Genomic DNA, 25,334 nt, shown 5'->3' on the forward strand with positions numbered 1-25,334 from the left:
CATTATGGTAGACGCCAAGAGATGTGTCAATCACTTTTGACCACATAGGTGTAAGTATTCTTGCTTCAATAAAAGTTGAGTTAGTGGTTGGAGAGCTCTGATTTTTATTTTTATGCTGGAATTCTGGTTTGATCCAGTAGCTGTCTGGGCTGTTTGGTCTGACTGAAGCGCCTGAGACTGGTGCAGAGTCGCCAGTTCTCTGCAGGGTTTGCCGTGACCTCGAGTTCATGCTTCTGCTGAAAGCTGTCCACATGCTCTGACAGTGCTATTAATGCCTTTGTATCTTGCTCCATTTGCCAATAAACATCCTGCATAACTTTCTCTTCTCGAAAGTGCGAGGAATCACTGTCGAATGTCTTTAATCTAGGATACCCCACCGTTCACATGTTCTCTTCATTTTGGAAAGCAGGTAGCTGGGATTGCAGTGGTTATAACCATTTTGAGCAGCTCAGTTAATAATTCATTTGCTGGTAATTACTAGTAAAATCAGACTCAGGTTCTTTGGAACTTTTTAAGCTTAATCAGAATTTTCAGGATGTGTTGGGAAAAATTCTTTTTTGCATACACATTAATTTTAAGCAATTCTTTTTTTTTTTTCAAAATCAGTTTGATGCAGCATGACCAAATAGCAGAAAGGCATTAAAGATCAACTGAGCTGCTTTTTGACTAACATTTCAGGGATTGTGAAGCAGCAGATAGACAGCCATATCACAGATCCAGATCAACAGAACAGCGGCCTCTCCTAGAGCGGACCACCACCCGCTCCAGATCCTCTGAACGTCCTGATACAAACCTCATGAGGTCGATGCCTTCATTAATGACTGGAAGATCTGCCCCTCCTTCACCTGCCTTATCGAGGTGAAAGATAAATCGATCAGACTAACTTCCCTGTCTGCTCTGCCAACACGCCATTTTATTTTCCCGACAGCTAAATGGTCTCTGTCATTTCTGGCTGGTCACCAGTCTAAGTCGATACTAACCTTGTCAGTGCACACACACTATTTATATCCCGCGGATATGATAGTGTCATCACCATTGTGGTTTGTTTCTCAACTGTCCGGATTGCATTTGTTCTGTGGTCTCTCATGAATCAGGAATCCTGGTAAATCCTGCCATAACTATCATGTTCTTCCACAGAATGAGAAATGACTGTGCTCATTAGGCATGACCTTTCTGATAATCATCATGACAGTAAATAATATTAGATAGAATTAGTTTCTATGAGTATTAATATTAGATATCAGAATTTTCTTTAGCTGACTTTAAAGTTGCTTTGGATTTTTTAAGTAGATTTGTGAGATGTTTTCTAATAAAAATGAGTATTTAGTATAAAAAGTAAAAATCTGATTGGGGCAAAGGAGGAAAGTTAGTTTTAAGAATTTGTATTATGGTAGAAAAAATATAAAGTTTAATTTTTAACTTGTAGAATTTTCTACTTGCTTTCACTTAAATAGATTAGGAGTCTTTATCACTAATTTCATGGGTTTTACTACAATCTCTCTGTGCATGTCTGTGTGTATGTATGCATATTACACCAAAACATAAACATTTTTTTGGTGTTTAAGTAACTGTTCAAATGTCCATACTTTGTCCTGTTCTCCTTTTAACCAGCAGCAATCCACGTTAAAAAAAAAAAAAAACCCACTGATACAGCAATCATGTAAACCAGCTAATACCGAATTTACTTAGCGCTTGCTGAAAATGTATCGATGCTGCATCTTGTAGGTCCCACCCTCGGACCGGGTCTGTCCAGACTAGCCCATCCAGTACTCCTGTAACAGGACGGCGGGGCCGGCAGCTGCCGCAGCTCCCACCCAAGGGAACGTTGGAGAGAAGTAAGTTCTTAGCTTTCTAATTATGCCATTAGGAGATACACATGGGAGCTGGGGTGAATTGAGGTTCCTATTGCCATTGTGCTAATATCTTCCTGTATTTAGCTGTATGTGTGACTTCATTTGACAGTAGTTATATTTGTGAATATAATATACATTGCATGTAAAAGTTTTACTTGGAGATAAAAAGAAGCAATCTTGTTTTACATTTCAAATTTGAAAGTAAATTTAAAAGTTAGCAGTAGTCTTATGGAAGCAGCTGGATTATAATGTCTTTGCTACATCTCGGATTATGTAATTGTGGGGGATTATGCAAAGTTTATTAGTAACTAGCTAAATCAGTTTTCACACACTGCAAAGGACTAGTTAGCTGGTGCACAGCAGTGGTGGTCCTTCTCGAGAGCGGAGTGTAAGCCTCAGGGAACCAGAACGCACACGCAAAGGTGCACCTGATGTTTCCCGTTGTAAATGGGCTAGTGCCATGTGCTAGTGCCATGTGCTAGTGCCATGTGCTAGTGCCATGTGTTAGTGCCAAGCCGACACACTGGAGCACTTCTCAGGCAGCTAGAGATCTTGATTCAGTTCTCTCTAAAAGCATGGATAACGGAGCAGAATAATTTTCACATCTTTTATATCACAGTCCCTCTTTTTAGTAACTGTCTTTCAAAGCTATATATACTAAAATCACCATTTAAGTTTTCTTTGATAGACGGTATATTCTATAACTTTGAAATTTCCTGTTGTTTTTAACACCTATGCTTTGGTTCTCCGCCCCCCCCCCCTTGTTTTCATTTTATTTTGTTTCCCTAGACAATGGAGTCAAGGAGATAGACCCTTATGAAGGTCTGTACATAAAGAAGGATTTGTTTTGTGCTAAAAACCTTTTGGGGGGCTGTGCAAACAAAAATAAACCCAACTGTAATTGATGTCTCTTCACTTATATAGTTTTTATACAAATAAATATTTCGTTTCTAGTTTCTAATAAAGTACTAAGATTTTATTTTCTGAGAAAAAAACACCCTGGAATTAAATTTTGATTCATTTAGGAGTGCAAAGAGTTTAATTTCTTTTAAATAACTAAATAATATTTGTTCTTATAAAACATTTAATTTACCTTTGGAACAAAATTCTGGATTTTGAATGAGATTATAAGCAGGGATGTCAATTGCAGTGTGTGTTTATGCCACTGAGGGCCCAGACATAGTGTTACTATATTTATCATTTTATCTTTCATTCTGTGTTTCTGATGATCTTTTTAGTATCAACATTGACTTCCTACAAAAGAGGCTGTTGAGTTAGGTAGCGGCTGTGGCTTGTATTTTCTGTTACTTGTTGTAGTAAGTCTGCTTGGAGTGTGTCAAGGATGAATATGACGCTTTTATGCGTTTATTACCAAACACTGCATCATAGCTCAAGAATAAATACTGAGTCATAGTGTGTGGGCTGCCATACATTTCTAGTACAATAAAATCTGCTAGCTTTAGAATTTTGAAACTGCTGGCTGTATTTTTTACTGCTGAGTCTCCAGCACATAGAATGATGCTCGACTGGAACAAGTATTTATTGAGTTGAAAATGAAAGACGGTCTTAGAAAGTGAAACGGTACCTCAAATGGTATATGGATTGCGCTGAGAACTTGAAGTGTATGTTTATGGCATCTTTATGTCCGCATGTGACACATTTACAACCAATTTATACATGGATTGCACTGAGCAGCAAATCTATCTTTGTCTTTCTGATGTAAGTCATGCTCTTGTTGGTTGTGACTGAGTGGCTATCGGCGTCTATGGTTGCTTCTGCTTCTCGCCTGCTGTGATCCTCAACCGTGCAGTGCGGTTGTGGTTGACACTCTCGTGGTCAGTCCTAAAGAAAGACATCTATGGCATTGCTGTAACGCTTGGATATTTCCATAAGACTAAAAGCTTGTGCTTTTAAACTGTTTTTCATTAGAAAAGTTCAATAGTGTGCAATTTTTGTCCCCTCAATAGCGTTAAAGCTTCCGTTTTAGAATCTTTTATAGCGAAAGTCTGTTGAAGTCTGGATAGCTTTATTCAGTGCACTGCTAAGTATGGAAGAAAACCAACCTAACTGGGGAAGGGAAATGTAGGCTGAAAGATTCAAAGACTTGTATGGATGTTGTCTTTACTGGTTTGGTTTTTCAGGTAGAATACATTAAAACCACTATAATATCATCAGCAATTTCAATTAATATCTCTAATTATGATTTTCTGCTTTTTATTTCATAATTTGTATTTGTAATGGTACTGGCTGGTGTTCAGCAGCATTTTCAGACATGTTAATGTTGAGGCTTCAGAGCCATGAGCCTGTACCTCCGTCAGTTTTAAAGAACACAGTGACTCCCTTTTCTGTAGGTGCCCAACCTCTAACCAAAGCTGAGGATATGCAGTCGTCTGAAGCAAACTATCAATCGATAGTCAAAGTTGTAACCTTCTTCTAAATGCTTGTTAGGTCTTGTCATTAATGACATTTCTAGTTTGAACATATTGAAGGATTTATTCAACCTTTAGCAAAAAAAAACTCTAACTATGGTTTAAGTATGTTGTTGTCTAGTAACTAAATTCATCAAAAATATTATATATTTTGGTATTGACGTTGATGTTTTTTCAAACTCTTTACCAAAGATGTGTAAAATGAGAATACTATAGAAAGTGTGATGTATTCCACAGTATAAAGCATTATGGTTATTTTCTTCTCAAATCCTTACTTCCCTCTATTGCCATTTTGTAAAAATTGGAGTTTATACAGGTCAGGTGGTGGTGGTGAACCACATCTTTAATTCCAGCACTTGGGATGCAGAGGCAGGTGGATCCCTGTGAGTTCAAGGCCAGTCTGGTCTACAGAGTGAGTTCCAGGAAAGCCAGGGGCTACACAGAGAACCCTGTCCCACAAAACCAAATTTAAAAAAAAAAAAGAAAAGGAGCTTATAATGTTATGGTTTTCTTCCTAGAAGCAAATGTATGTAACATTTTCCTAATAATATGCCTACTATAGACGTAAAGAACTGTGCCTTCCTTACTTAGCCACCCACATATTGCAGATCTTCTAGGGAATAACGGTTTGTTTCCCAAGTCAGGACCACTGTGACTGTGACGTTTCGTTATCAGTAGACAGACTTGCTTTCAAAGGCATGTCCGAATGCAATATATCACGTGCTTTTCTTGTTATAAATACCCACTTTTCATGAAAACTGATTTGTTTGTTAATATTTTAAACTAACAATCAGACCCCTGGTCTTGTCTTTTTCTTTCACTTTGGCAAATACAGAAGTTAATGAAGAAATTGGGCATGTGGAAGAAGAGGGGGTAGAAAAGGAGGGAGAAGAGATCAAGGCAGGTCTGTCTGTGTGTCTTCTAAATAAGTTAATATCAAATTTCACAATTTCATAAGAAATACTATAGGACTATCTCGTCAGCCTCAGAGTAATTTGGCCAATTGTTTGAATACTCTCTTTAAAGATCCAAATATACTAGAATCATAAACAATATCTTTGGCCTAAATATATACATTATTTACCTCAGCTTTTGCTTTACATTCTGGCTGCTTCTTTACCTCTTAATAAATCATCGTGGTCACCTCGCTCCTAGAGAATTCTGTTTCCCTTATGCTTCTTGAAGAAGGGAAATTCTATTTTCTTGACTAAGGGTTTCAAATGTAGGAGAGGCAAATTTTAAGGACATTTGGAACTAAAACACTGAATTTCTGTAACATTTCACAGACTATGGTCCCTTTCCCACTGTTTCACTCCTAGATAAGATCCCTTTCCTCTGGATTTCCCTTCTCTGTCCAAGCCAGGTATTGCCATGCCCCGTCTAACAGCCATTCCTCTCTATGGCATCTGCTCCCTGGAGGGTGTGTGGGGTTGGGGTCTTCAGTTTTGTAATCACAGTATAATGGATGTCAGCGTCTGTCAGGGAAAAACATTATATATTCAATATATCACAAACACATTTGTCTAATTTTAGTGAATTGCCACTATATTTATTTAAACCTCAGAATTGGATGCTGATCTTCTCTAAGTTGATGTCTTGGATTTTAACTTTCTATGAAATTGGCAGAATAACTTTAAACCTGTTTTTGTTAACTCTTTAATGAATCTTTTCTCTTCTCTCACTATATGAATTTATGTGTGAGTTTTAAATTTAGGCTGTGCCTTTTCCCCTCTTTTCATCATTGTAAGAAAACAATGCCCTTGTATGTATTTACCAAAGATTTATTTTCATGAATACATTCTCTGAATGAATTTGTAGCTTTTAAAACAAAAAGACATTATGCCAGTAATGTTCTAATTTAAAAAGTGGAGAAATTATCAATATGTATCTAATAATAGAAACAAAGGTGATCTTCTTAGTTGCTTGGTACAAAATGTTTTTTTTATGGTAGCTTTGGCTCCTTGTGCTAGAGATTAGGGAGCCTATACTGCATCTGCTTTATTCTGTGTGTGCAGTGTGTGGTGCCATGTTAAATGCATGCAGTTATTTTTCCAGTGCATGTTTTATTCTTTTTTGGAGTGCTTAGTTTTTATTTGTATTGTCGATGATCTTAATTACTAATTATTGTTATCTGGTTTCAATGTTAAAGACAATGGGGAAGAAACATCAAGCTTACCTAATAATGGGAAAAAAGGCAAGTCTGAATGGTTTTTCTGTGTAATAGATTCATTGTCGGGATATGTACATGTGTGTGGATATACTTTTTAAGTTGTGGAGGTATAATCCTTAGTCCCAACTTAAGTTATTTAGTATCACAAATACTTGCTTGTATTTATTTTCTTTTTTTTTCTTGTTTTTGTTTTTGTTTTTTTCGAGACAGGGTTTCTCTGTAGCTTTGGAGCCTGTCCTGGAACTAGCTCTTGTAGACCAGGCTGGTCTCGAACTCACAGAGATCCGCCTGCCTCTGCCTCCCGAGTGCTGGGATTAAAGGCGTGCGCCACCGCCGCCCGGCATTGTATTTATTTTCAAATAGTTATTTAGCCTCTAATATGTTGACCCCGGGCTGATGATGCAGCTCAGTGGCATAACATTTGCCTAACACACACACATACACACACACATGCACACACACACACAAGATGACATAACTTACTGATGTTAATCCAGTTCTACTTTATTAAAATGTTCAGATTAAAATTAAAAAAGATTTTTTGTTGTTGCTCACATTATGTTGCAAAATTCTGAAGAAAATTGCGCTTGTACATTATTCATTTTAAAACTACAATGTTGATTTTTTTCAATATAGAAATTATTTTAAAACATTATTTAAAATACACCCCTAATACAGAATAAATCATTGTGAGTTCTATAATGGCAAAAATCATAAGCATAAATAATCAGTTGAAAACGTGGGATTACCATTTTATATACATGGAATAAAATCTGGCTGAGACAAATAAAAAGGTGACTGACTTTTAATATTTATACTCATGTTAAAATTGCTAAAGACTCAACTCCATAGCTTAGTATATCTGAATTCCAAAGATCAGACCTGTGTTTGGAATAATTAATAACCAAACATAACTACACATATTTATAATGTCATAATTATAATTATTACATAAAAATTAGCAGTCTTTAATTACTGTAACATTTGGCCTTTTATTATGGAACTAATTTATGGTATGAATAATTTCTATTTTAATAACTTAATTAAGATGACTTTTCATCTAAAACAGTGGTTCTTAACCTGTGGGTTGTGACCCCGTTAGGGGTAAAATGACCTTTAACAGGGGTTACCTAAGACTTTTGGAAAATACAGATACTCACATTTTGATTCATAAAAGTGTCAAAATTACGGTTATGAAGTGCCAGTGGAGTGATTTTACGGTGGGGTCACCACAACAGAGGAGCTGTATTAAAGGTCACAGCATTAGGAAGTTGAGAACCACTGCTCTAAAATATATTCTTTTTCTTTTTTTAAAAATTGATTGATTTTATTGAGCTTTACATTTTCTCTGCTACCCTCCCTACCTCTCCCCTCCCCTTCAACCCTCTCCCATGGTCCCTATGCTCCCAGTTTACTCAGGAGATCTTGTCTTTTTCTACTTCCTTGTAGATTAGATCCATGTGTGTCTCTCTTAGGGTCTTCATTGTTTTCTAGGTTCTATGGAATTGTGAATTGTAGGCTGGTTTTCATTGCTTTATGTTTAAAAGCCACTTATGAGTGAGTACATTTGATATTTGTCTTTCTGGGTCTGGGTTACCTCACTCAATATGAGTTTTCTAGCTCCATCCATTTGCCTGCAAATTTCAAGATGTCATTATTTTTTTCTGCTGTGTAGTACTCCGTTGTGTAATTGTACCACATTTTCCTTATCCATTCTTCAGTCAAAGGGCATTTAGGTTGTTCCCAGGTTCTGGCTATGACAATCAAAGCTGCTATGAACATAGTTGAGCACATGTCCTGTGGTATGATTGAGCGAGCATACTTTGGGTATATACCACAAAGTGGTATTGCTGGGTATTGAGGAAGGTTGTTTCCTAATTTTCTGCGAAATCGCCACACTGATATCTAAAGGGGCTGTACCAGCTAGCACTCCCACCAGCAATGCAGCAGTGTTCCCTTTTCCCCACAACCTCTCCAGCTTAAGTTGTCATCAGTGTTTTTGATCTTGGCCATTCTTTCAGATGTAAGATGTAATCTCAGAGTTGTTTTGATTTGCATTTCTCTGATGGCTAAGAATGTTGAGCATTTCCTTAAGTGTCTTCCAGCCAATTTAGACTTTTCCGTTGAGAGTTCTCTGTTTAGGTCTGTACTCCACTAAAATATATTCTTCTCTCTATACATCTTTCATGAATAATGTTAACTGTGCTCCACATAAGGTATAATTTATCATTTATGTTAATTTTTAATAATATAGACTGGTGATTATTATCTGTTCTGTGATATGATTTAAGAGGTGGGAGTAATGTGGAAATGGAAATGAAATTAAGTCACATCTCATAATATGAAAAATTTGTATAAAATGGAAATGTGAACCCTCAAAAGTGTATTTTTGACACATTTATTAACCTCTGTGCTGTCTCTTAGAACCTATGAAAGAAAAAGTTTCTCTATGTTCAGGTATAAACCAGTGATCTGGAGAAGTGCATCTTCATATTTTCTTTTAGCTCTTGGGCTGTACCAGCTGTAAGCGCATTTGCTGCAATCTTGGGTGGAAGAACTTCTAAGTTTGTTAAAGTGGAATGTAGGTCAAAGACCTTCAGCTCTGACAGCCTGTTCCCTCTCTCATTACTCGGATCCTTCCCCAAGCTAGCCGGCTTCCAATCCTCTCCTCTGTGCCATCTGCTTTCCTTCCTTTTCCTGTGTGTAAGTGTCCCTCTTGATGATTATGGTTTCCCTTTTTATTCCTCACAAACTTCTTATTTGCCTTCTGTCCCTGTAAATGTTTTCATCACACATGAAGGTTAATAGTTTTACTTGTGTGTGCTATAACTAAGCCTAGCAAGACATAAATGTAGAATGTTTGAAAGATAAGATTTTTGAATGTTTTATATGTAATCTCTCATTTTTAATTAATATTTGGATCTTTGTTTCCACCTATTATTGAGGTCAAGTTATCTGCTGTTACATTTTATTGTGTTCTTGTATAGCTTTCTATATATGCTTAATATTTATTAATGCTCAGAGACAGCATTCTAAGAGATAAGTAGTTTTGAATAGTTTTAATATCTCTACAGATGTTGAGCACATTTTTCCCTCTACTATCTCCCCTATTACTTCATATTTTTCCATTCTCTAACAACTCATTTAAACAATGCAAAGTATTTAGCGTTTCTACAACATTCAAATGGGATTACCTTTGAGCGTCACCATGTGCTGTCACTATTATCACTAACATGTCTTCGTGGGAATCAAGTACATGTGAAAACCCACGTTATGAGTAGGGTTCCGAAGGGTGAGGAGCAGAGTAGTAACATTGAGGGAGGGAGAAGATGACGGACCGTCTGCTCTGTGAACTTACTTGCTGCCTAGATGTACTGTACATTTTCTTTTTGAAAATAATAATTTAGCTAATTTAAATTTCTTCAAATCATATTTTTCATATAGTAAGTACTTTATTAGTGTTAGCTGTTATTACTGTATTTTCTTGTGCCAATCTTGGATGCTCTGAAGACATGAGTTTTAGATTTAAAGTCAAATGTGATTATGACCATCATCCTGAGTCAACTCTGTTGTTTTACACACACACACACACACACACAAGTAGGGTTTTTGGTGGTTTTTTGTTATTTTTTGAGAGAGGATTTCTTTGTATAACTGCTCTGGCTGTCCTGGAACTCACTCTTGTAGACCAGGCTGGCCTCGAACTCACGGAGATCCGCCTGCCTCTGCCTCCCGAGAGCTGGGATTGAAGGTGAGCGCCACCCCGCCCGGCCCCAAAGCAGTTCTCTGCTGGTTCTATTCTCCATTAACTAATTCAGATAAGAAACAATGCCAAAGTAGAAATAAATGGATTGGGTTAGACCTCATGTTATTTTATGATGTTTTAATAATTCTCTGAACTTATTTCTACATGCTTGTGTGTGTTTGAAAATTGATACAGAGCTTTTGAATACTTTGGCCACCCAGTTCTGTCTGAGGATTTAATCCACTGTTATAAGTCTTACATTGTCAGTCAGATTCTTCACTCTTCATCTTACTTTTCCTCCCAAGACTTTGTGAAGCTTGACAAGTCTTTTAATTTCACGGGGCTTCAATGTCCTCTCATGTCAAATAAAATATCACATAGAATTTTCACTGAAACTTGGTGATTTTGGAGATATGGATGATGGAATCTAATGTCTCCAGCATTTTTATTTCCAATTAATTGTTGTCTTGTTATTGTTTGATGATACTGCATCATTTTAGAAAATTAGTGCATACAACTTAAATAACCATTAATGATTAACTATGATTGTGTACCTTACCATTTTATAAAATCTTTTCCTGTGAAATGTGAAATGAGTTATAAAAGAATATTTTGTTTTTGAATGTGTAGTTTTCAATGTATATCTGTCTATGGTATTTCAAATTTAGTTAACTTTATAAATAAGAAAGAAATGAAAACTGGATAGAAGGAGGGAAGAAAGAAATAAGAAAAGATAAAGGAGAGGAGGAAGAAACAAAAGGCAGGTTACTAAGGAAACAGGCTGATAGCCTTGAAATCCTTGTAATAGCTGCTTGCTGCTGTATGCTTTTTGGAACTTGTTAATATTTAGGCTGCTCATAATAGACAAGGATGTTGGTTCTTACCTTTGTTTTTCTTTTTGCCTTTCTGTATTCTTACAAATAAAGTCAATGCAAAGAAATATGAATAACATTGTTGTAATTTCAAAATATGATTGGTATCTATACTGGAGTAGATTTTATTTGGAGTCGGGCAATATTTCCTGAGTACCTCATTCCCTTCCAGTCTACATAAATCTCCACAAGTCCAAAGTTAGTACAGGAGTCAAGCACACTTTACAATATCATGGGTTTTCATCGTGTGCCTTCGGGCAGGATGGGTGCTCAGTCACACCTATATTTATGGAAAAGCAGCAAGATGGACTTGGAAGATAACATACTGAACTATATATAGGGTGTTTCAGTCAAATGTTTTATGGCCCAAGGAAAGCATAACTTTCAATAAGGAGGAAGAATGTGTTCAATATTTCATCTCTCCATATATAGCTGTGCAGCTAAGTAAGTATAAACATATTTTCTCATTTCTAACCTTAACCTTTCTTTCTGTATTTTTTAGAGAAGTCTTGCCTCTTTTATTTTACTGTCTCTGCCTTGTCTCATATGATTTTGTTTATGCTTCCAAATCCTTCTGTAGCTACCTAAGTTCAGGAAAAATTTCCTCAAAGTTCAAGACCTCCCATGTCTGCAGTCTTGATCTCTTCCTAGATATAATCTGCAGAGCGTCTTTCCTAGAATCTCAAAGGCAGCTTAATCTTGGGAGATGCTTTGGTGTAAAAGAAAGAACGCCCCAGGCTTGCCTGTTTTGTGGGTTCTTTTTGTTTCTGTTTTTTGAGAGAGTCTCACTGTGATTATAGGGTTGGGAATCAGAGGCTGAAGGATCACTGCAAATCTGAGACCAGCCTGGTCCACAGAATACCAGACTACACGGTGAGAACCTATCTCAAAACTCAACACACACCTTCTTGCAATTGGTTGAAATACTGGGATTGTCTTCTACTTGACACCCCATCTACCTGATTGTTAGCAAGGTCTGCACTTTAGAACTTGGGTTCGAAGCTCTGTTCCACAGTATTCTAGCTCTCGAGGCCCTTAGTTTAATAGTTCTTCTGAGACTAGGAAACAGCGCCCTGCTCTGTTTGCCCGCATGCCACTGTGAGAGGAGCAAACTCAGGTGTGTGAAATCACTTGTTGACCAAGATGAGTATTTTGTTCTTTTTTATTGATTTTTTAATGAGAAGTATTTTGTGCTCTTACCTATCAATCAGGTGCTTGGTTTCACAGCTGTTAAAACCAGCTGATGGAAGCTCTTCTCTGTGTTGCATAGCGTCTGTGTGCTGTGTGAGCACTCTGAAGCATATAAATCATAATCTAGTCAATCCAAGAATCTGTGTTCTTTCAATCAGTTTTTATGTGAGATTATCTGGTATGATGAAGGCTGCCTGGATTGCAGTTGCTTTGTAGGAAATGTTCATGTCCTGGTTAAATCCTTGTAACTTGTCTGTCTTCAAATTAGCTAATTTAGTTAGCCAATTCTTAGTTTTCTCATCTACAGACAAAAAAATACTAAAATAAAGTAATAATTTAGGAATTTCATATTTTAATTTAGGTTTACAATTGAATATCTATCAATGAAATGTATAATTGGAATCTTCACAAAAATAATTTAGGACTTTACTAAATAAACTTTTCTATTCAGTGATTACTAATACTTATTTTTTGAAACAGGGTTTCTCTGTAGCTATGACTGTCCTGAAACTTGCTCTGTAGACCAGGCTGGCCTCGAACTCACAGAGATCCACCTGCCTCTGCCTCCCAAGTGCTGAGATTAAAGGTGTGCGCTATCACCTCCCAGCCAATTCCTAATTCTTATTAGGGTATATTGACACGCTCATTTAAAATAATAGAAAAATTATCTGATATTCTAAATCTTTTACTTTCACTTAATAATAATGATAGTGGTTATTATTTCCAGCTGTGTTTTATGTTTCCTAGCCTTGAAAAATGGGGAGTGTTCTGTCATGCAGAGTGCAAGGTAGATAAAGAACCAGAGCCTATGTGTGTGTGGTGAAACTTTGTTGAGCTTAAATGTATATAGTAGTAACGCTGCCATTCCATACAGAGATGGAGATGTGGGATAAATGTATATAGTAGTAACGGTGCCATTTCATACAAAGATGGAGATGTGGGATAAATGTATATAGTAGTAACGGTGCCATTCCATACAGAGATGGAGATGTGGGATAAATGTATATAGTAGTAACGCTGCCATTCCATACAGAGATGGAGATGTGGGATAAATGTATATAGTAGTAACGCTGCCATTCCATACAGAGATGGAGATGTGGGATAAATGTATATAGTAGTAACGCTGCCATTCCATACAGAGATGGAGATGTGGGATAAATGTATATAGTAGTAACGCTGCCATTCCATACAGAGATGGAGATGTGGGATAAATGTATATAGTAGTAACGCTGCCATTCCATACAGAGATGGAGATGTGGGATAAATGTATATAGTAGTAACGCTGCCATTCCATACAGAGATGGAGATGTGGGATAAATGTATATAGTAGTAACGCTGCCATTCCACACAGAGATGGAGATGTGGGATAAATGTATATAGTAGTAACGCTGCCATTCCACACAGAGATGGAGATGTGGGATAAATGTATATAGTAGTAACGCTGCCATCCCATACAGAGATGGAGATGTGAGAATAAGGAGAAAGCTAGAGAGTGTGAGATAGCTCCGTAGCTACAGGATCTTGCTAACGAGCATGATGACCTGAGTTCAATCCATTAAACCCACGTTGTAGGAAGACTAAACCAATTTTTACAAGTTGTCCTCTGATTCCATACGTGGGCCTTTGTGTGTGTGTGTGTGTGTGTGTGTGTGTTCATGAACATGTGTGAAATTGAGCATGTGTGCAAGGGCGGACACACACACTGCATGCATGCAGGCATGAATGAATGAATGAATGGATGAATGAAGAGATGTTTTTAAAAGAAGGTCAGTGAGAAGGTTGCTTCTGAGCGCTGATGTGGAGTTAAGATCGGTGTTGACAATGAACTTTGGTACACAGCCAACAAGTTGCAATCTTCCCGTCACTGTTCCCTCCTATCTCCTTCCTTTTGCTCTGGCTTTTGTGCACTCTGCTTCATTCGCAGAGACCTCCCTGTCGTTCTGAGCTGCATCAGACTTCTCACCTAAAATGTTTGCATTTAGACGTTATTGCCTGTAATGTCTGTTCTTTCCCTAATCTGAATTTGCCTTCTTAGACAGGACTTCATTGACCGTACCACCCAAAATTCCATCATGCTTTAAACATTCCGTTTCCTTCTTCCTTCTGCTTGTCTATTTAGGGTTCATTCTAAGTCACCATATGTTACATGTTCATGGCTGTGAGCTCTTTTCCATTAAGTTATAAGTTTTATAAAAACCTTCATGTGAGCCGGGCGGTGGTGGCGCACGCCTTTAATCCCAGCACTCGGGAGGCAGAGGCAGGTGGATCTCTGTGAGTTCGAGGCCAGCCTGGTCTACAAGGGCTAGTTCCAGGACAGGCTCTAAAAAAGCTGCAGAGAAACCCTGTCTCGAAAAACCAAAAAAAAAAAAAAAAAAAAAAAAAAAAAAAAAAACCTTCATGTGACTATGGATTTGCCTGTTTTGTCTTCTGCTATGTCCTGGGTACCCATGCATGTGCCTACATTATAGAGATGCTGAATATCTATGAATGAATGAATCTGCAAATTATCTTAGGCAATCAGATATGCCAAGTATTGTATGCTCCTGATTCCAAGCTATTACTGCTTTTGCCTTGTTTTATCCATTCATTCATTGAAGTGTTTTATAGCATAAGATTTTATCATTTAACAAAGATCATGAATATAGTAACAAACTAAATAGCCATTTTATTGCATATTGAATGACTTTTCTCTCACGTATAAAAATCCTTAAAATTGCATAGAAATATTTAATTTTGCCACAATAAAATAATTCCTAATAATTTTTACCTCTAAAACAAACTCACGTTTTTACTGTCAACACAGTAAAGCAGCACACTCTCTACCAAGCACTGACGTCCTCACTCACTATTTTCTGCATATTTTTAGTTCACTCATTTTATTAAAAAGAAGTTGAAAAGTTTACAAAAAGTATAATTTAATATTTTGGAGAATTCAGGTAAATTTTTCATTAGAATAATCCCGATTCCTGAAGTACTTTTAGGTTCTTGTTATGTTCTCTGTTCTTACAAGCTCTGACGACTTGTTTTGTTTGTTTGTTTGTTTGTTTGTTTTTATCTACACTAGAAGTTACATGGGAAGACCAGCAGGGAACGGCGATAGGTACACTAAGTGATGACAAACCCTTGCCGACACAGAAACTCCAACCTGAGCCAGGTTTGTCAGGGTTGGAAACCGTGTGAAAGCATGAGGCTGTAAACATTGCATTTCATGCTTTTGAAATGCGTGTGTCCTTGTACTTCATTCTCTCATTCTGGTGTGAACTTTACCATGTGTGGATCCCATGTAGAGTGCAGTGATAAATACTTGACGTTATTTGTTTATCAAATTGACCTCATGTTTTTAAAGGAAAACCTAATTTAAAGGGGGAAATGACAATGTAAGCACAAGCTTCACGTATGCGACGGCACCTTAATGGAGAATCCTCACTTCCCCAAACAGGGCTGAAGAAGTGCATTCCTATGTTTTATTCTACAAATACTAGGGGTTAGCTCTACTGTAGTGTTCTATTTACGGCTTTTGGAGTCAAAAGTTACTGGCTATGGCATGAAAGGAAAAGGCTGCCACAGTTTATGAGCTCAGTAAGTGTCTCTTCAAATCACTGATTTTAGCAATGAGTTGAAATAGTTTGTTTTCCTTTCTTCTTCTTTTTTGCAAGCCCTCACCTGCATATTTTAGGAAGAATAACAGAAAGAAATGCAAGTTGTGAAGATCAATTCAATAACCAGTACTACTTAAATTTGTAATTAGAGGGCTGAGTGTACAATAACATTTTATCAAGTTTAAAATATTTGAATGACGTTTTCACTAGCTACATTATTTTAACTTGCTATGGGACAATGATGGTGTATCTTTATGTGTTGACTTACTTTTTTCTGAGAGCTTAAAAACTTATAGTTTAAACATGTCAGTGTAAGTTGAAAGAGTCATTCATGGATATTTACCACCATCCTATTGCATGCTAACATCAGGGCTGATAAGGAATTATCTGAGTGCAGGAGAGACAAAGGCACCATGCACGACACACGAGTTAGACCTGGCTGCAGTAAGTGCTGGAATGTTACAGTAGTGACAGTGGCTAGGAAGAAGACGAGAGTTCTTGGAGAAAGCCTGGTCCATCATAAGTCCAGCATGCCAGGAAAGACAGCAGAGTCAAGTGAAGATGCAATAAAATAATTCATTTTAAAATTTTAAATCCATTCATGAGAGCTGTAAGTAGAAATCTTAGCCTTATTATTGCTTAACTGAAGAATCAGTTTGCTTGAAAATAGTAATTATCTTAAAACATCTAGGGAGATTTAAATATAAATACAAATGTAAAATTAATTTATATTATGATTTATAAAATTAAAACTACCCTTTAAAAGCATCTCTCAAGCTAAAGATTTGGTCCAATAGTAGAACGCTTACTTTTGGTGAGTGTGATTCTGTGCTAGATTTCTACCAATATACAAAAACAAATTGAATAATTGGTTCTCCACATATTAATATGAATTATCATTGATCAAAAATTATTATTTGACGTCATTCCTGATACATGTTCATGGCCATATAAATTTGTATTCCTATATCAAAATCACAAAACAATGCAATGTTTGCCTAGAGGAACATAAGTTTTACAAACATGAAATTTCAAAGATTAGTTTAAGTATTTTCAGTTTATTTACACTTAACTATGTAAGTACAAATATGTGTATATACCATACTTAAATATATGTAAAGTTATATAAACCTTTAATTGAACAAACCTACTTACAAAGAGGAAATTATTGAGTACTTCAAATCTTTATAATTATTTAAATTTTATGTTTTGACAATTGTGTTTTATTGTATGACAACAAATTGTCCAAATCCAAACTCTGAATTTAAAGAACTTGTTATGCAATATCCTCTTAAAGGAGAATAAGTGTTGAATATTTATGTACCAAAATTTTTCATAATTTTAAAGGCATTATAGAGAGTATTTTTAATGTGGAACTTTATAGTGATGCAGTGGTAGGAAAATTATCTTTGCCATTTGGTGCTGATTGCTTTTAAACCGCACGTTATAATCCTATGGACGACATGCTTGGTGTAATTTACCTTTAGGTAAATCTATGATATTAATAGTCTGTTAGCTAAAATCAATGCTCAGATATGGTTTTATTCACTAAAATTCAAAGATCACCTTTTGTGAATTATCAAAATTCATTATCAGACATTGATATGGTAAAATAAGATGTTAGAAAAGGTTTCTGAGCGTATGAACCTAAACGAAGAATGGGAAGCTCTTGGCATATCAGGAATACATAGTGTTCTTCTTTTCAAGTGCCCTTCTGTGAAAATAAATACAAAAATTATTTATAATGCTGGAAATTTTGCCATTTTAGGAAATATGTCAACAATAAGTGTGATAAAAACCTTTAGGACTAAATTACTAATTGGATGATATAGATTAGAAAGTTAATTAAATCCTGTCTCTAAAAAACAAAAACCAAACAAGATCTAATGTGAAGGGTAGCTGCAGAACTCGAGAATACTGGGAGAGCATAAGATATCACACTTTGAATATGGCTTTAATCACTGGAATTTACTGTTTAGTCATTTATATTCCCTATCAAGCATATCCTATTAGCTTTGGTTTAGGTGGTAAATTTAGTGAAGGTTTTTTTTTAAATCCTCAACCTAAACTCTAACAAACACTAGGCGAGGCCCAGCCTAAATATTCTTAATATAAATGGAAGATTGATAATTGTGGATAATATATAGTTTATTTTTCAGTGAACAATCTTCCTTTGTTTGTTTGTTTTTGTTTTTGTTTTTTGAGACAGGGTTCCTCTGTGTAACATCCCTGGCTGTCCTGGAACTCTTTCTGTAGACCAGACTGGCCTCGAACTGACAGAGATCCACCTGCCTCTGCCTCCCAACTGTTGGGATTAAAGGTGTGGACCACAGTGCCAGCTTAATGAGCAATTGTATTGCAGACAAGAATGCTATGACCATTGCTCATAGAATGAATATTATTAAATATTGAAAACAATGTTAAATTGTTGGATTTCTATTTTCTTTGTGAGTTTATCTGCCCTCAACAATAACTAGAAATGCCCTCTGAGAAAAAGCGCACTTCTACATAAAATAATTTAGCTTTACTTTGTTTTTGCCACACAGGAAATGTACTGAGAAAGCTAACTGGGTGACTTCTTTATCCTTAATAAATGTTTGGAAATACTACAGGTTCAAAGATTTTCACAGTAGAAAGGCATGGAAAAGTAGTCTTGGATTTAAATCATTCAAAATGTGTAAAAATAACACTTTAGTGATTTCTAATATTTTGGTGATTAATTAATACTATGCATGAGAGGGTTTATCACTTTCTATGCATGAGGTGTGTTACATCTAAGAACTGTTTGAATCACCTCCTTACATGATGACTGGTCCTTTCATTCGCAGTCTTCCCGAAAGTCACTCTCTGGGCCTTTGTCTTGCCTTGGTTTTTGGTTTTGGGTTTTTTGTTTGTTTGTTTGTTTGTTTGTTTGGTTGGTTGGTTGGTTGGTTGGTTGACTGATATTTTGTTTTGTTGCTTCTGTTTTGTTGTTTCTTGAAACAAGTCAATCAAACACTGTGTTGGAGTAACATATTATTTTATGACTTAGTAATATTCAATGTAACCACTTAGGCTTTACCAGTTACTGTAGAACTAGTGTTTAAGTTCTACTTTTAGCTTTGTAGGATTTGAATGTTAGTTTTTTCCAATCTAAATGTTTCCATGTCATAATATTTATGGAGTTCCTAACTAATGTGAAAATAGGGACTTTTTTCAATTTATCTTTGGGATTATGTTTTATAAATTTATCTGGTTTTGGTGTATTAAATTTCACATGTAAATTTTTCTTGGGTATTTTCATTTTTTATATCCTTATTTTCTTTTAGTTTTGAATACTTTGAGATTTTTTGGAAGGATATATATTCAATCTAAAGAATAATTATAAACTAGTTTTCTAATTTAATATTTTTATCCATTAAATCTGGGAAGATTAATCAGGATTTTATTCCTAGTTACTTTTTGCAGTTTCTGATAATTTATGGATTGTGATAGAATTAATTCATTTTTTTTCTTGATAGAGAAAGATTCATGTAGGGAAATTTAAGTTAATGTTTAATAAGATACAAATTAACAGGTAAGCTTTAGATTTAAGTGCTATTAGTACACTTAGAAATAAAGATAGTCATGGCTTGATCTTCAAGGGCTTAATTTCAGGACATCACACAAACTCTAGAGTCCAGTTACGTTCCTCTTGGCTTATCCCTGAGGCCATCCATCCTGCTTCAGGATGTGCTCTCCCAGCTCGTTCTGAAAAGATCTGTCTCTTTCATATGCCACTGTAAATCTCTGGACCAGTAAATCACATACTGCTACTGGCTTTGTCCTCTAAAAACCTTAAACTCTTGGTGCTTCCTTCTCTTTGTGTTGGGAATGTTTGGCTAGAATGCTGGTTCCCAAAACACACCTGTGGACTCCAGGCTGGTTCTCTCCAGCGCAGTCTGACTGTACTGAGCTTTTCTCAGTGCTGCGGAGAAGGAGCACCACTAGCTCATCAACAGAGCTTTAGCAAGATGCTTAAGGCCTCTGGTGAAAGCGGCGGATAAATATCTGCTTTTTAATGCAAAGTTTCTTATAGATGATGATGTCTGTTTGAATTGTCATATATGTTCAGTAGAAATATAAGATTATAAAATATCATTTACAACAAAAAATATTTTGATTTTCTTAAAATTTTGCATAGCAGGGATGGTTATCTAAGCACATTTTCAACATCTTACTATTTATACCAAATATAGTTGATGAAAATAATATACAGTAGATTTTTTAAGAGCCAAAATATCTGAATATTTAGCCAAAATATCTAGATTTTTGGTAAGTATGTGTGTATATTTTTGAGTTAGAATCAAAAAAAAATCAAATCTTTTTCTGATTTATAGCTTGATGGTTCTTTACATTTAAAACTATTTCTTGAAAGGTGCTTTTACACAGTGATAAAAGAGTGCCTACAAGTTTTATAGATCAGGTTTGATTTCATTGTGCTTTGTGAAAATATTTGATTTCCTGTGCTAGAATGAGCGTGAGAAAAGATGGTGAACATGTACTTGATAAGCTCTTTGTATTTGCAAAGTCTGAAACAAAGCTCTAACCATAACTGCGGCAGAAGTCAGCACTTAGGAAACAGGGTCCTTTTTCTCTCTGTGATGGCTCTTGCCTGGCTGGTTAAATGAAGTCTTTAGAGGGGTGTGGTAACTTGCTGTTGACTGAAGTGGAAAGCCATTCTTAAATTACATCGGCACTGGGAAGCATAACGGTGTGTCACGGCGGTGATCAGATGAGAGCTACAGAAATGGGAAGTTCAGAGGGATGCATAAAACTTCTTAAAAATGGACTCTATCGTTAACAACTTCTTACACATATAAAACGAGCTATACTTATGCCACCCATTGCCCTCTCATTCTTACCTCATGCCATCTCCCAAATTCTTTTCTTAATAACTCTTTAAGAACATGGGTGCATGGGGACCTACCGGCTGACACAGAGCTTCCTCTAAGGGCCAGTGGTTTGTTAGCTTGACAAAAGATGTGATTGCTGAAGTCTGATCTGTGATTGTTTCTTTTAAATGAGACTCTTTTAACACACACTATATATATAACTGCAACCCCAAGGAAGGCAAGAAAGCCTTCTACAATGCTGGTAACTGATTCTACATGGAGGTTTGCTGATTTGCTTGATGACTCTGTCTGTCTGAGTTATATTTTACATATACTCTTTTGACCTGTTCATCACTGTATCATAGTGACATAAATAATGAAAGGGATTTAGTAGACACTGTCTGTCAATAGTAAAATTGTGGTCAAGATATCCTTTTTATTTGCTTTATGAATAATATAAAATTTGTATTAAAGGATTGTCTCTAAGAATGTAGGTTCTGTGCTATCTTTATAAAATGAAAACATCCTGGCTAACTGGTCATGTATGGTGTAGGAGTCTTCTACTGAATGTCCAATTCAGGTCTCACAGTGAGAAGGTTGGGTCTTTGGTTCTTCGTCGTTTTGATTTTTTTTTGTCTCACAAGTTCTTGGGGTATATAGCATTGATTACCTGGCTAGAAAATTAGCCAGGTAATCAGGAAAAATGTTTATTCTGTTACTGATCCCACCACTGTATGGGTTTTGTGACTTTGGGTAAGTTTCCTTGAACTCTCTGTGTCTTCTGTTTACTAATAATGAGTGAAATCAAGAAGAAATTGCCATTTACAGAACAATATATAGTATGAAAATCATATCAATTAATCCAGTGTACAGGAAAATGCTTAGAAGAGAAGGAAGCTTAATTAATTGCATTTCTGCAAAAAAAAAAAGAGATTGAGATGTTGTTGTATCTGTAAACAATCTTTTTTCTAATTCTTACCAATTTACTTTTAACATGTTCTCTTTTAACTGTTTTAGCACCGTGCTAATGTTTTTCTATAAAATGTCATATCAAAGAATAACAATGTGATAGAAAGAATTCAGCGTGGGCCTGTTATTAATATATCTGATATTTTGTGGTATCTTCACGGTTTGGAGAAATGGGCATGGAAGGGGGAACACGGCTTGCTCTTTTTGCTATACATGTATATGTGTGTGTTTCTGAAGGGCGTAGATACTTTTTTCTTGTGTTCAATTATATTAGGGGCCTCTAGCTTGAAGCACAGCTGTGAGGAGTGTCTTGTTTGATACATGAAAATATGCTTTCACAATAAACAACATTGCTAGGTATCAAAATTGTCCTTCCTTTTCCAGTTATTTTATCTTTCAGCTTTTTCTAAGACCTCTTGGTGCTTTTCTTGTAATAGGAAGATTTCATTTCTTACCATCTGTGAGAAGAAGCATTTGTTTGAAGAATTAATTACTTTAGTACTTAAAATTTAATATACTTGTATTCCAACATGTTTTTTCTTCATAACCCATAATCATTCAAAGCCCATAATTCAAACAATCTAGAACAGAGTGTGATTTTTAAGAATTTTCTGGTTTTGATTCAGAAATGAGTATTTGATTTCCATAGGAGATTATGGCTTTGTGTTAAATTGCTTCCCTGTGTCAATTGTGTTAACTCTATGTCACCAATATGCTGAAAATTTTTATTTGGAAGCTTAGTTTAATGGGCTTTTTCTTGATTTCAACTTACTATATAAACCAATGTCTTTTCAAATTATCGGGTAGTAGTTAGACGACGAGTATTATTTCCCAAACTTATGCCCTATCCCTTCTGGCCAATAATCGTTTGCAGGGGTAAACGTTATTGTAGTAACAATCTATAATGTGACATTTGTGAGGATTTTCTGAATAGATGCTTATTATAAAGGATTGTGGTCAAAAGAAATTTATCAAAATGTAGTGATAAGCTACATCATTATATTTCATCCACTGTTCTTATGATGAGTTGTGTTATATTTTATTATTTTGTATTTTTTATTTAAACATTTAACTAGAGTGAAATTATTTAATGAGATTTTGGCCTGATAGACAAACGTTTTTCTGATTAATTGTAGAAATATCACAGTTTGGCTGGGACACCTTTTCTTTTTAATGAAATAACTCAATTTAATTCTTTCTTCAGATACTTAAATATTGAAGGCATTTTCATGGGTTTTAATTTAACTCAGTAATGTCTAAAAATGTGGACATAAACAGCATTGGCTTTACTAATGCGATTTTCCTTCAGTGTCTGTATTCGAGATTGGCTGTCCTTAAATTACTAACTTTTTAGATCCTCTTCTATACACTAACTTTATTTTTCTCATTCCGCTAACCTACAGCTACTTACCTACCTTGCCATCAATCCTTGCATTTTTTTTTTTTTAACGCTGTGCATTTGACGGCTACTTCCCTGCGACTGCACAGGATTTTCCCTCCAAGTGGCTGGCTCTTTCCTTCAGTGTCACGTTCCCCCTGAGTTCATCGCTCACACCCTTCTCCTTTGTCTGTGTCTGTTCATTCTGTGCTGTGGCCGCAGACAACCGGGACTCCACAGGGAGAAGATACACAGGTCTGTCTCTCCTACTGATTCCCTTTGCTTTGCTTTTCATATAATCTAACTTACCCTGCCTGGAAACATTTTGCCATTTTTTTACTCGTTTCATAAATTTTCTTTTTCTAATATATGAAAATATTTAATTTTGCAGGTTTTTAAAGTTTTTATTTTTCAACTTTTTGCAGCAGCTGCTCCAATTTGATGGATAAAAGTAAAATAGTGAATTTCATACAATGTGTGCGTTGTCTTTCTAGAACTAGAAAATAATCAGAGATATAAAAGATGGATACGTTTTTATGTATATATGTGAGTATGCCAGCCAGATTAAATTAATAAATTAATCATAATTTACTCCCAAACTTATTCTACACTTAAAACTTGATTTGTTCCTCTTTTACATAAGTTGAAAAAAACTTTTTAGTTATATCATAACCACCATTGTTCTAGGATATGAGGGTACCAAAGACCTAACACAGGCCCTGATTAAGTTTCTTAAATTTATTTTCTTATTCCTATTAGTAATTAACAGATGAGGATAATGTGCTATGAAAACATGCCAGTATGGATGGTTTGAACAGCGTGTTCAAAAAGTTACACATGCAGATAAAATCTGTTTTAAACAAATATTCAGGGAAGAGCTGAAGCTGGAATGTCTATTAAACACACTTTCAGTAAGTGAACGCACTGGAGTGCCCTGCTAGATGTAGGAAAGATCAAGGCAAACACACACAGCTGCAGAGGTTTTCAGGGCTCATCCAACAAATAAAGGCAACAATTAATTATAGACACTGTTAAAATGTGAGAATCACAAAAAAGTGATATGATCATTTCCAGCAAGATTCGGGTTCAGAAAGTAATTGTTCTATTGAGTTGTATATTAAAAGATTGAAAATGTTGACTATCTCTATAAAGAATGTTTCAAATTGATATGGAAACAGGCGAACAATATGATCTAAGTTGTCAAGTGGTGTTACCTAGAAACTAGCAGACAAAGTCAGCGTTCACAGAGGTTGTGTACTGAAACATGTAAAAGAATAGGATTACGAACGTGGGTGTTTGTTTCTAGAAAGACTTGTGGGAGCAGTGTACAAGAGCAGATTAGAGTCTCATCAATAAGACAGCAACTTAAGAGCTAGTGTTGGTCAGAGTAAAGGACGTGAATGAGAAAGGAAGGTCATATGACATCATGGACAGACGCAGACTTTTTAAAAATTTCTGAGAAAGATTCGGTGAAATAATCAGATATGTTAATGAAGACAAATCAAAGAAAAGAGAGTATTGTCAGAGCATAATCTGATATTTAATTTATTGTGTTAGATATTTACAAATAATATAAAGAGAGCAAGCTTGGTCCCAGGAATGGGTTTCTGAGGTAGAACATACATGGCGGTTGGCAAGGGGGTGGGGGTGGCAAATAGACTTTAATGCTAGAACTTTGTGTATGTGATTGAAGCTACCGAGTGTCCATGATGGATGAAGAGAGGTGTGGGAGTTTGCTTTGGAACTGAATGAACATAAAAGAGATTTACATGTGTTCAGAAAGTAAACATGGAGGAGCAGAAATGCAGGCCTAGAAAGTAAGGGTCTGTTTCTGGGCTTTGCCTTTCACCTGCCCACACCTTCTGTGTGCGTGTGTGCGTGCGTGGTGTGTGTGTGTGTGTGTGTGTGTGTGTGTGTGTGTGACAGCCAGAGGGTAGAAATAACTTGGGAGAGGTCAGAGATTCTGAGGCAGAGCTGGTAATGAAGGCAGCACTCCACAGAAGAATAAATGGTGTCTAGTAAGCACGTGAATTAGAAGAATTTAAAGAAAGGAGAGGGAGAGTTAGAAATTATAGATACTCGTGTATAAAATTCTCAGACAACAAATTTTAAAATTCCCAGAGAAAAAGATGTTTTATTTGCTTCTGATATTGTTATGAAACAGGTTTGTTATTAGGTACCCGAAATCTGAAGCTTTCTCAGCAAACGTTCTCCCACTGTGGTGGGTGATGGGTCTGTCGTGGTGAGGTGTGGGCTCTGACACTGGTCACAGTCA

The 25,334-nt window shown here is 36.0% G+C and overlaps 1 protein-coding gene across 2 annotated transcripts in view; it reads left to right on the forward strand.

Annotated features, from left to right (window-relative positions):
• The window catches only part of Rims2 (regulating synaptic membrane exocytosis 2), a 411,096-nt gene that overhangs the window by 253,403 nt on the left and 132,359 nt on the right, over window positions 1–25,334 (forward strand). The window contains exons 20-21 of one of the 2 annotated variants that reach the window (XM_042055663.1): window positions 679–858; window positions 1,726–1,835. In XM_042055663.1, coding sequence (XP_041911597.1) covers window positions 679–858; window positions 1,726–1,835 — 290 coding nt within the window. The remainder of the gene's footprint in view (window positions 1–678; window positions 859–1,725; window positions 1,836–25,334) is intronic. The other variant, XM_042055664.1, reaches the window with a different exon arrangement.

Source organism: Arvicola amphibius, chromosome 9, assembly GCF_903992535.2.
Source record: "Arvicola amphibius chromosome 9, mArvAmp1.2, whole genome shotgun sequence".
Taxonomy (NCBI): Eukaryota; Metazoa; Chordata; class Mammalia; order Rodentia; family Cricetidae; genus Arvicola; species Arvicola amphibius.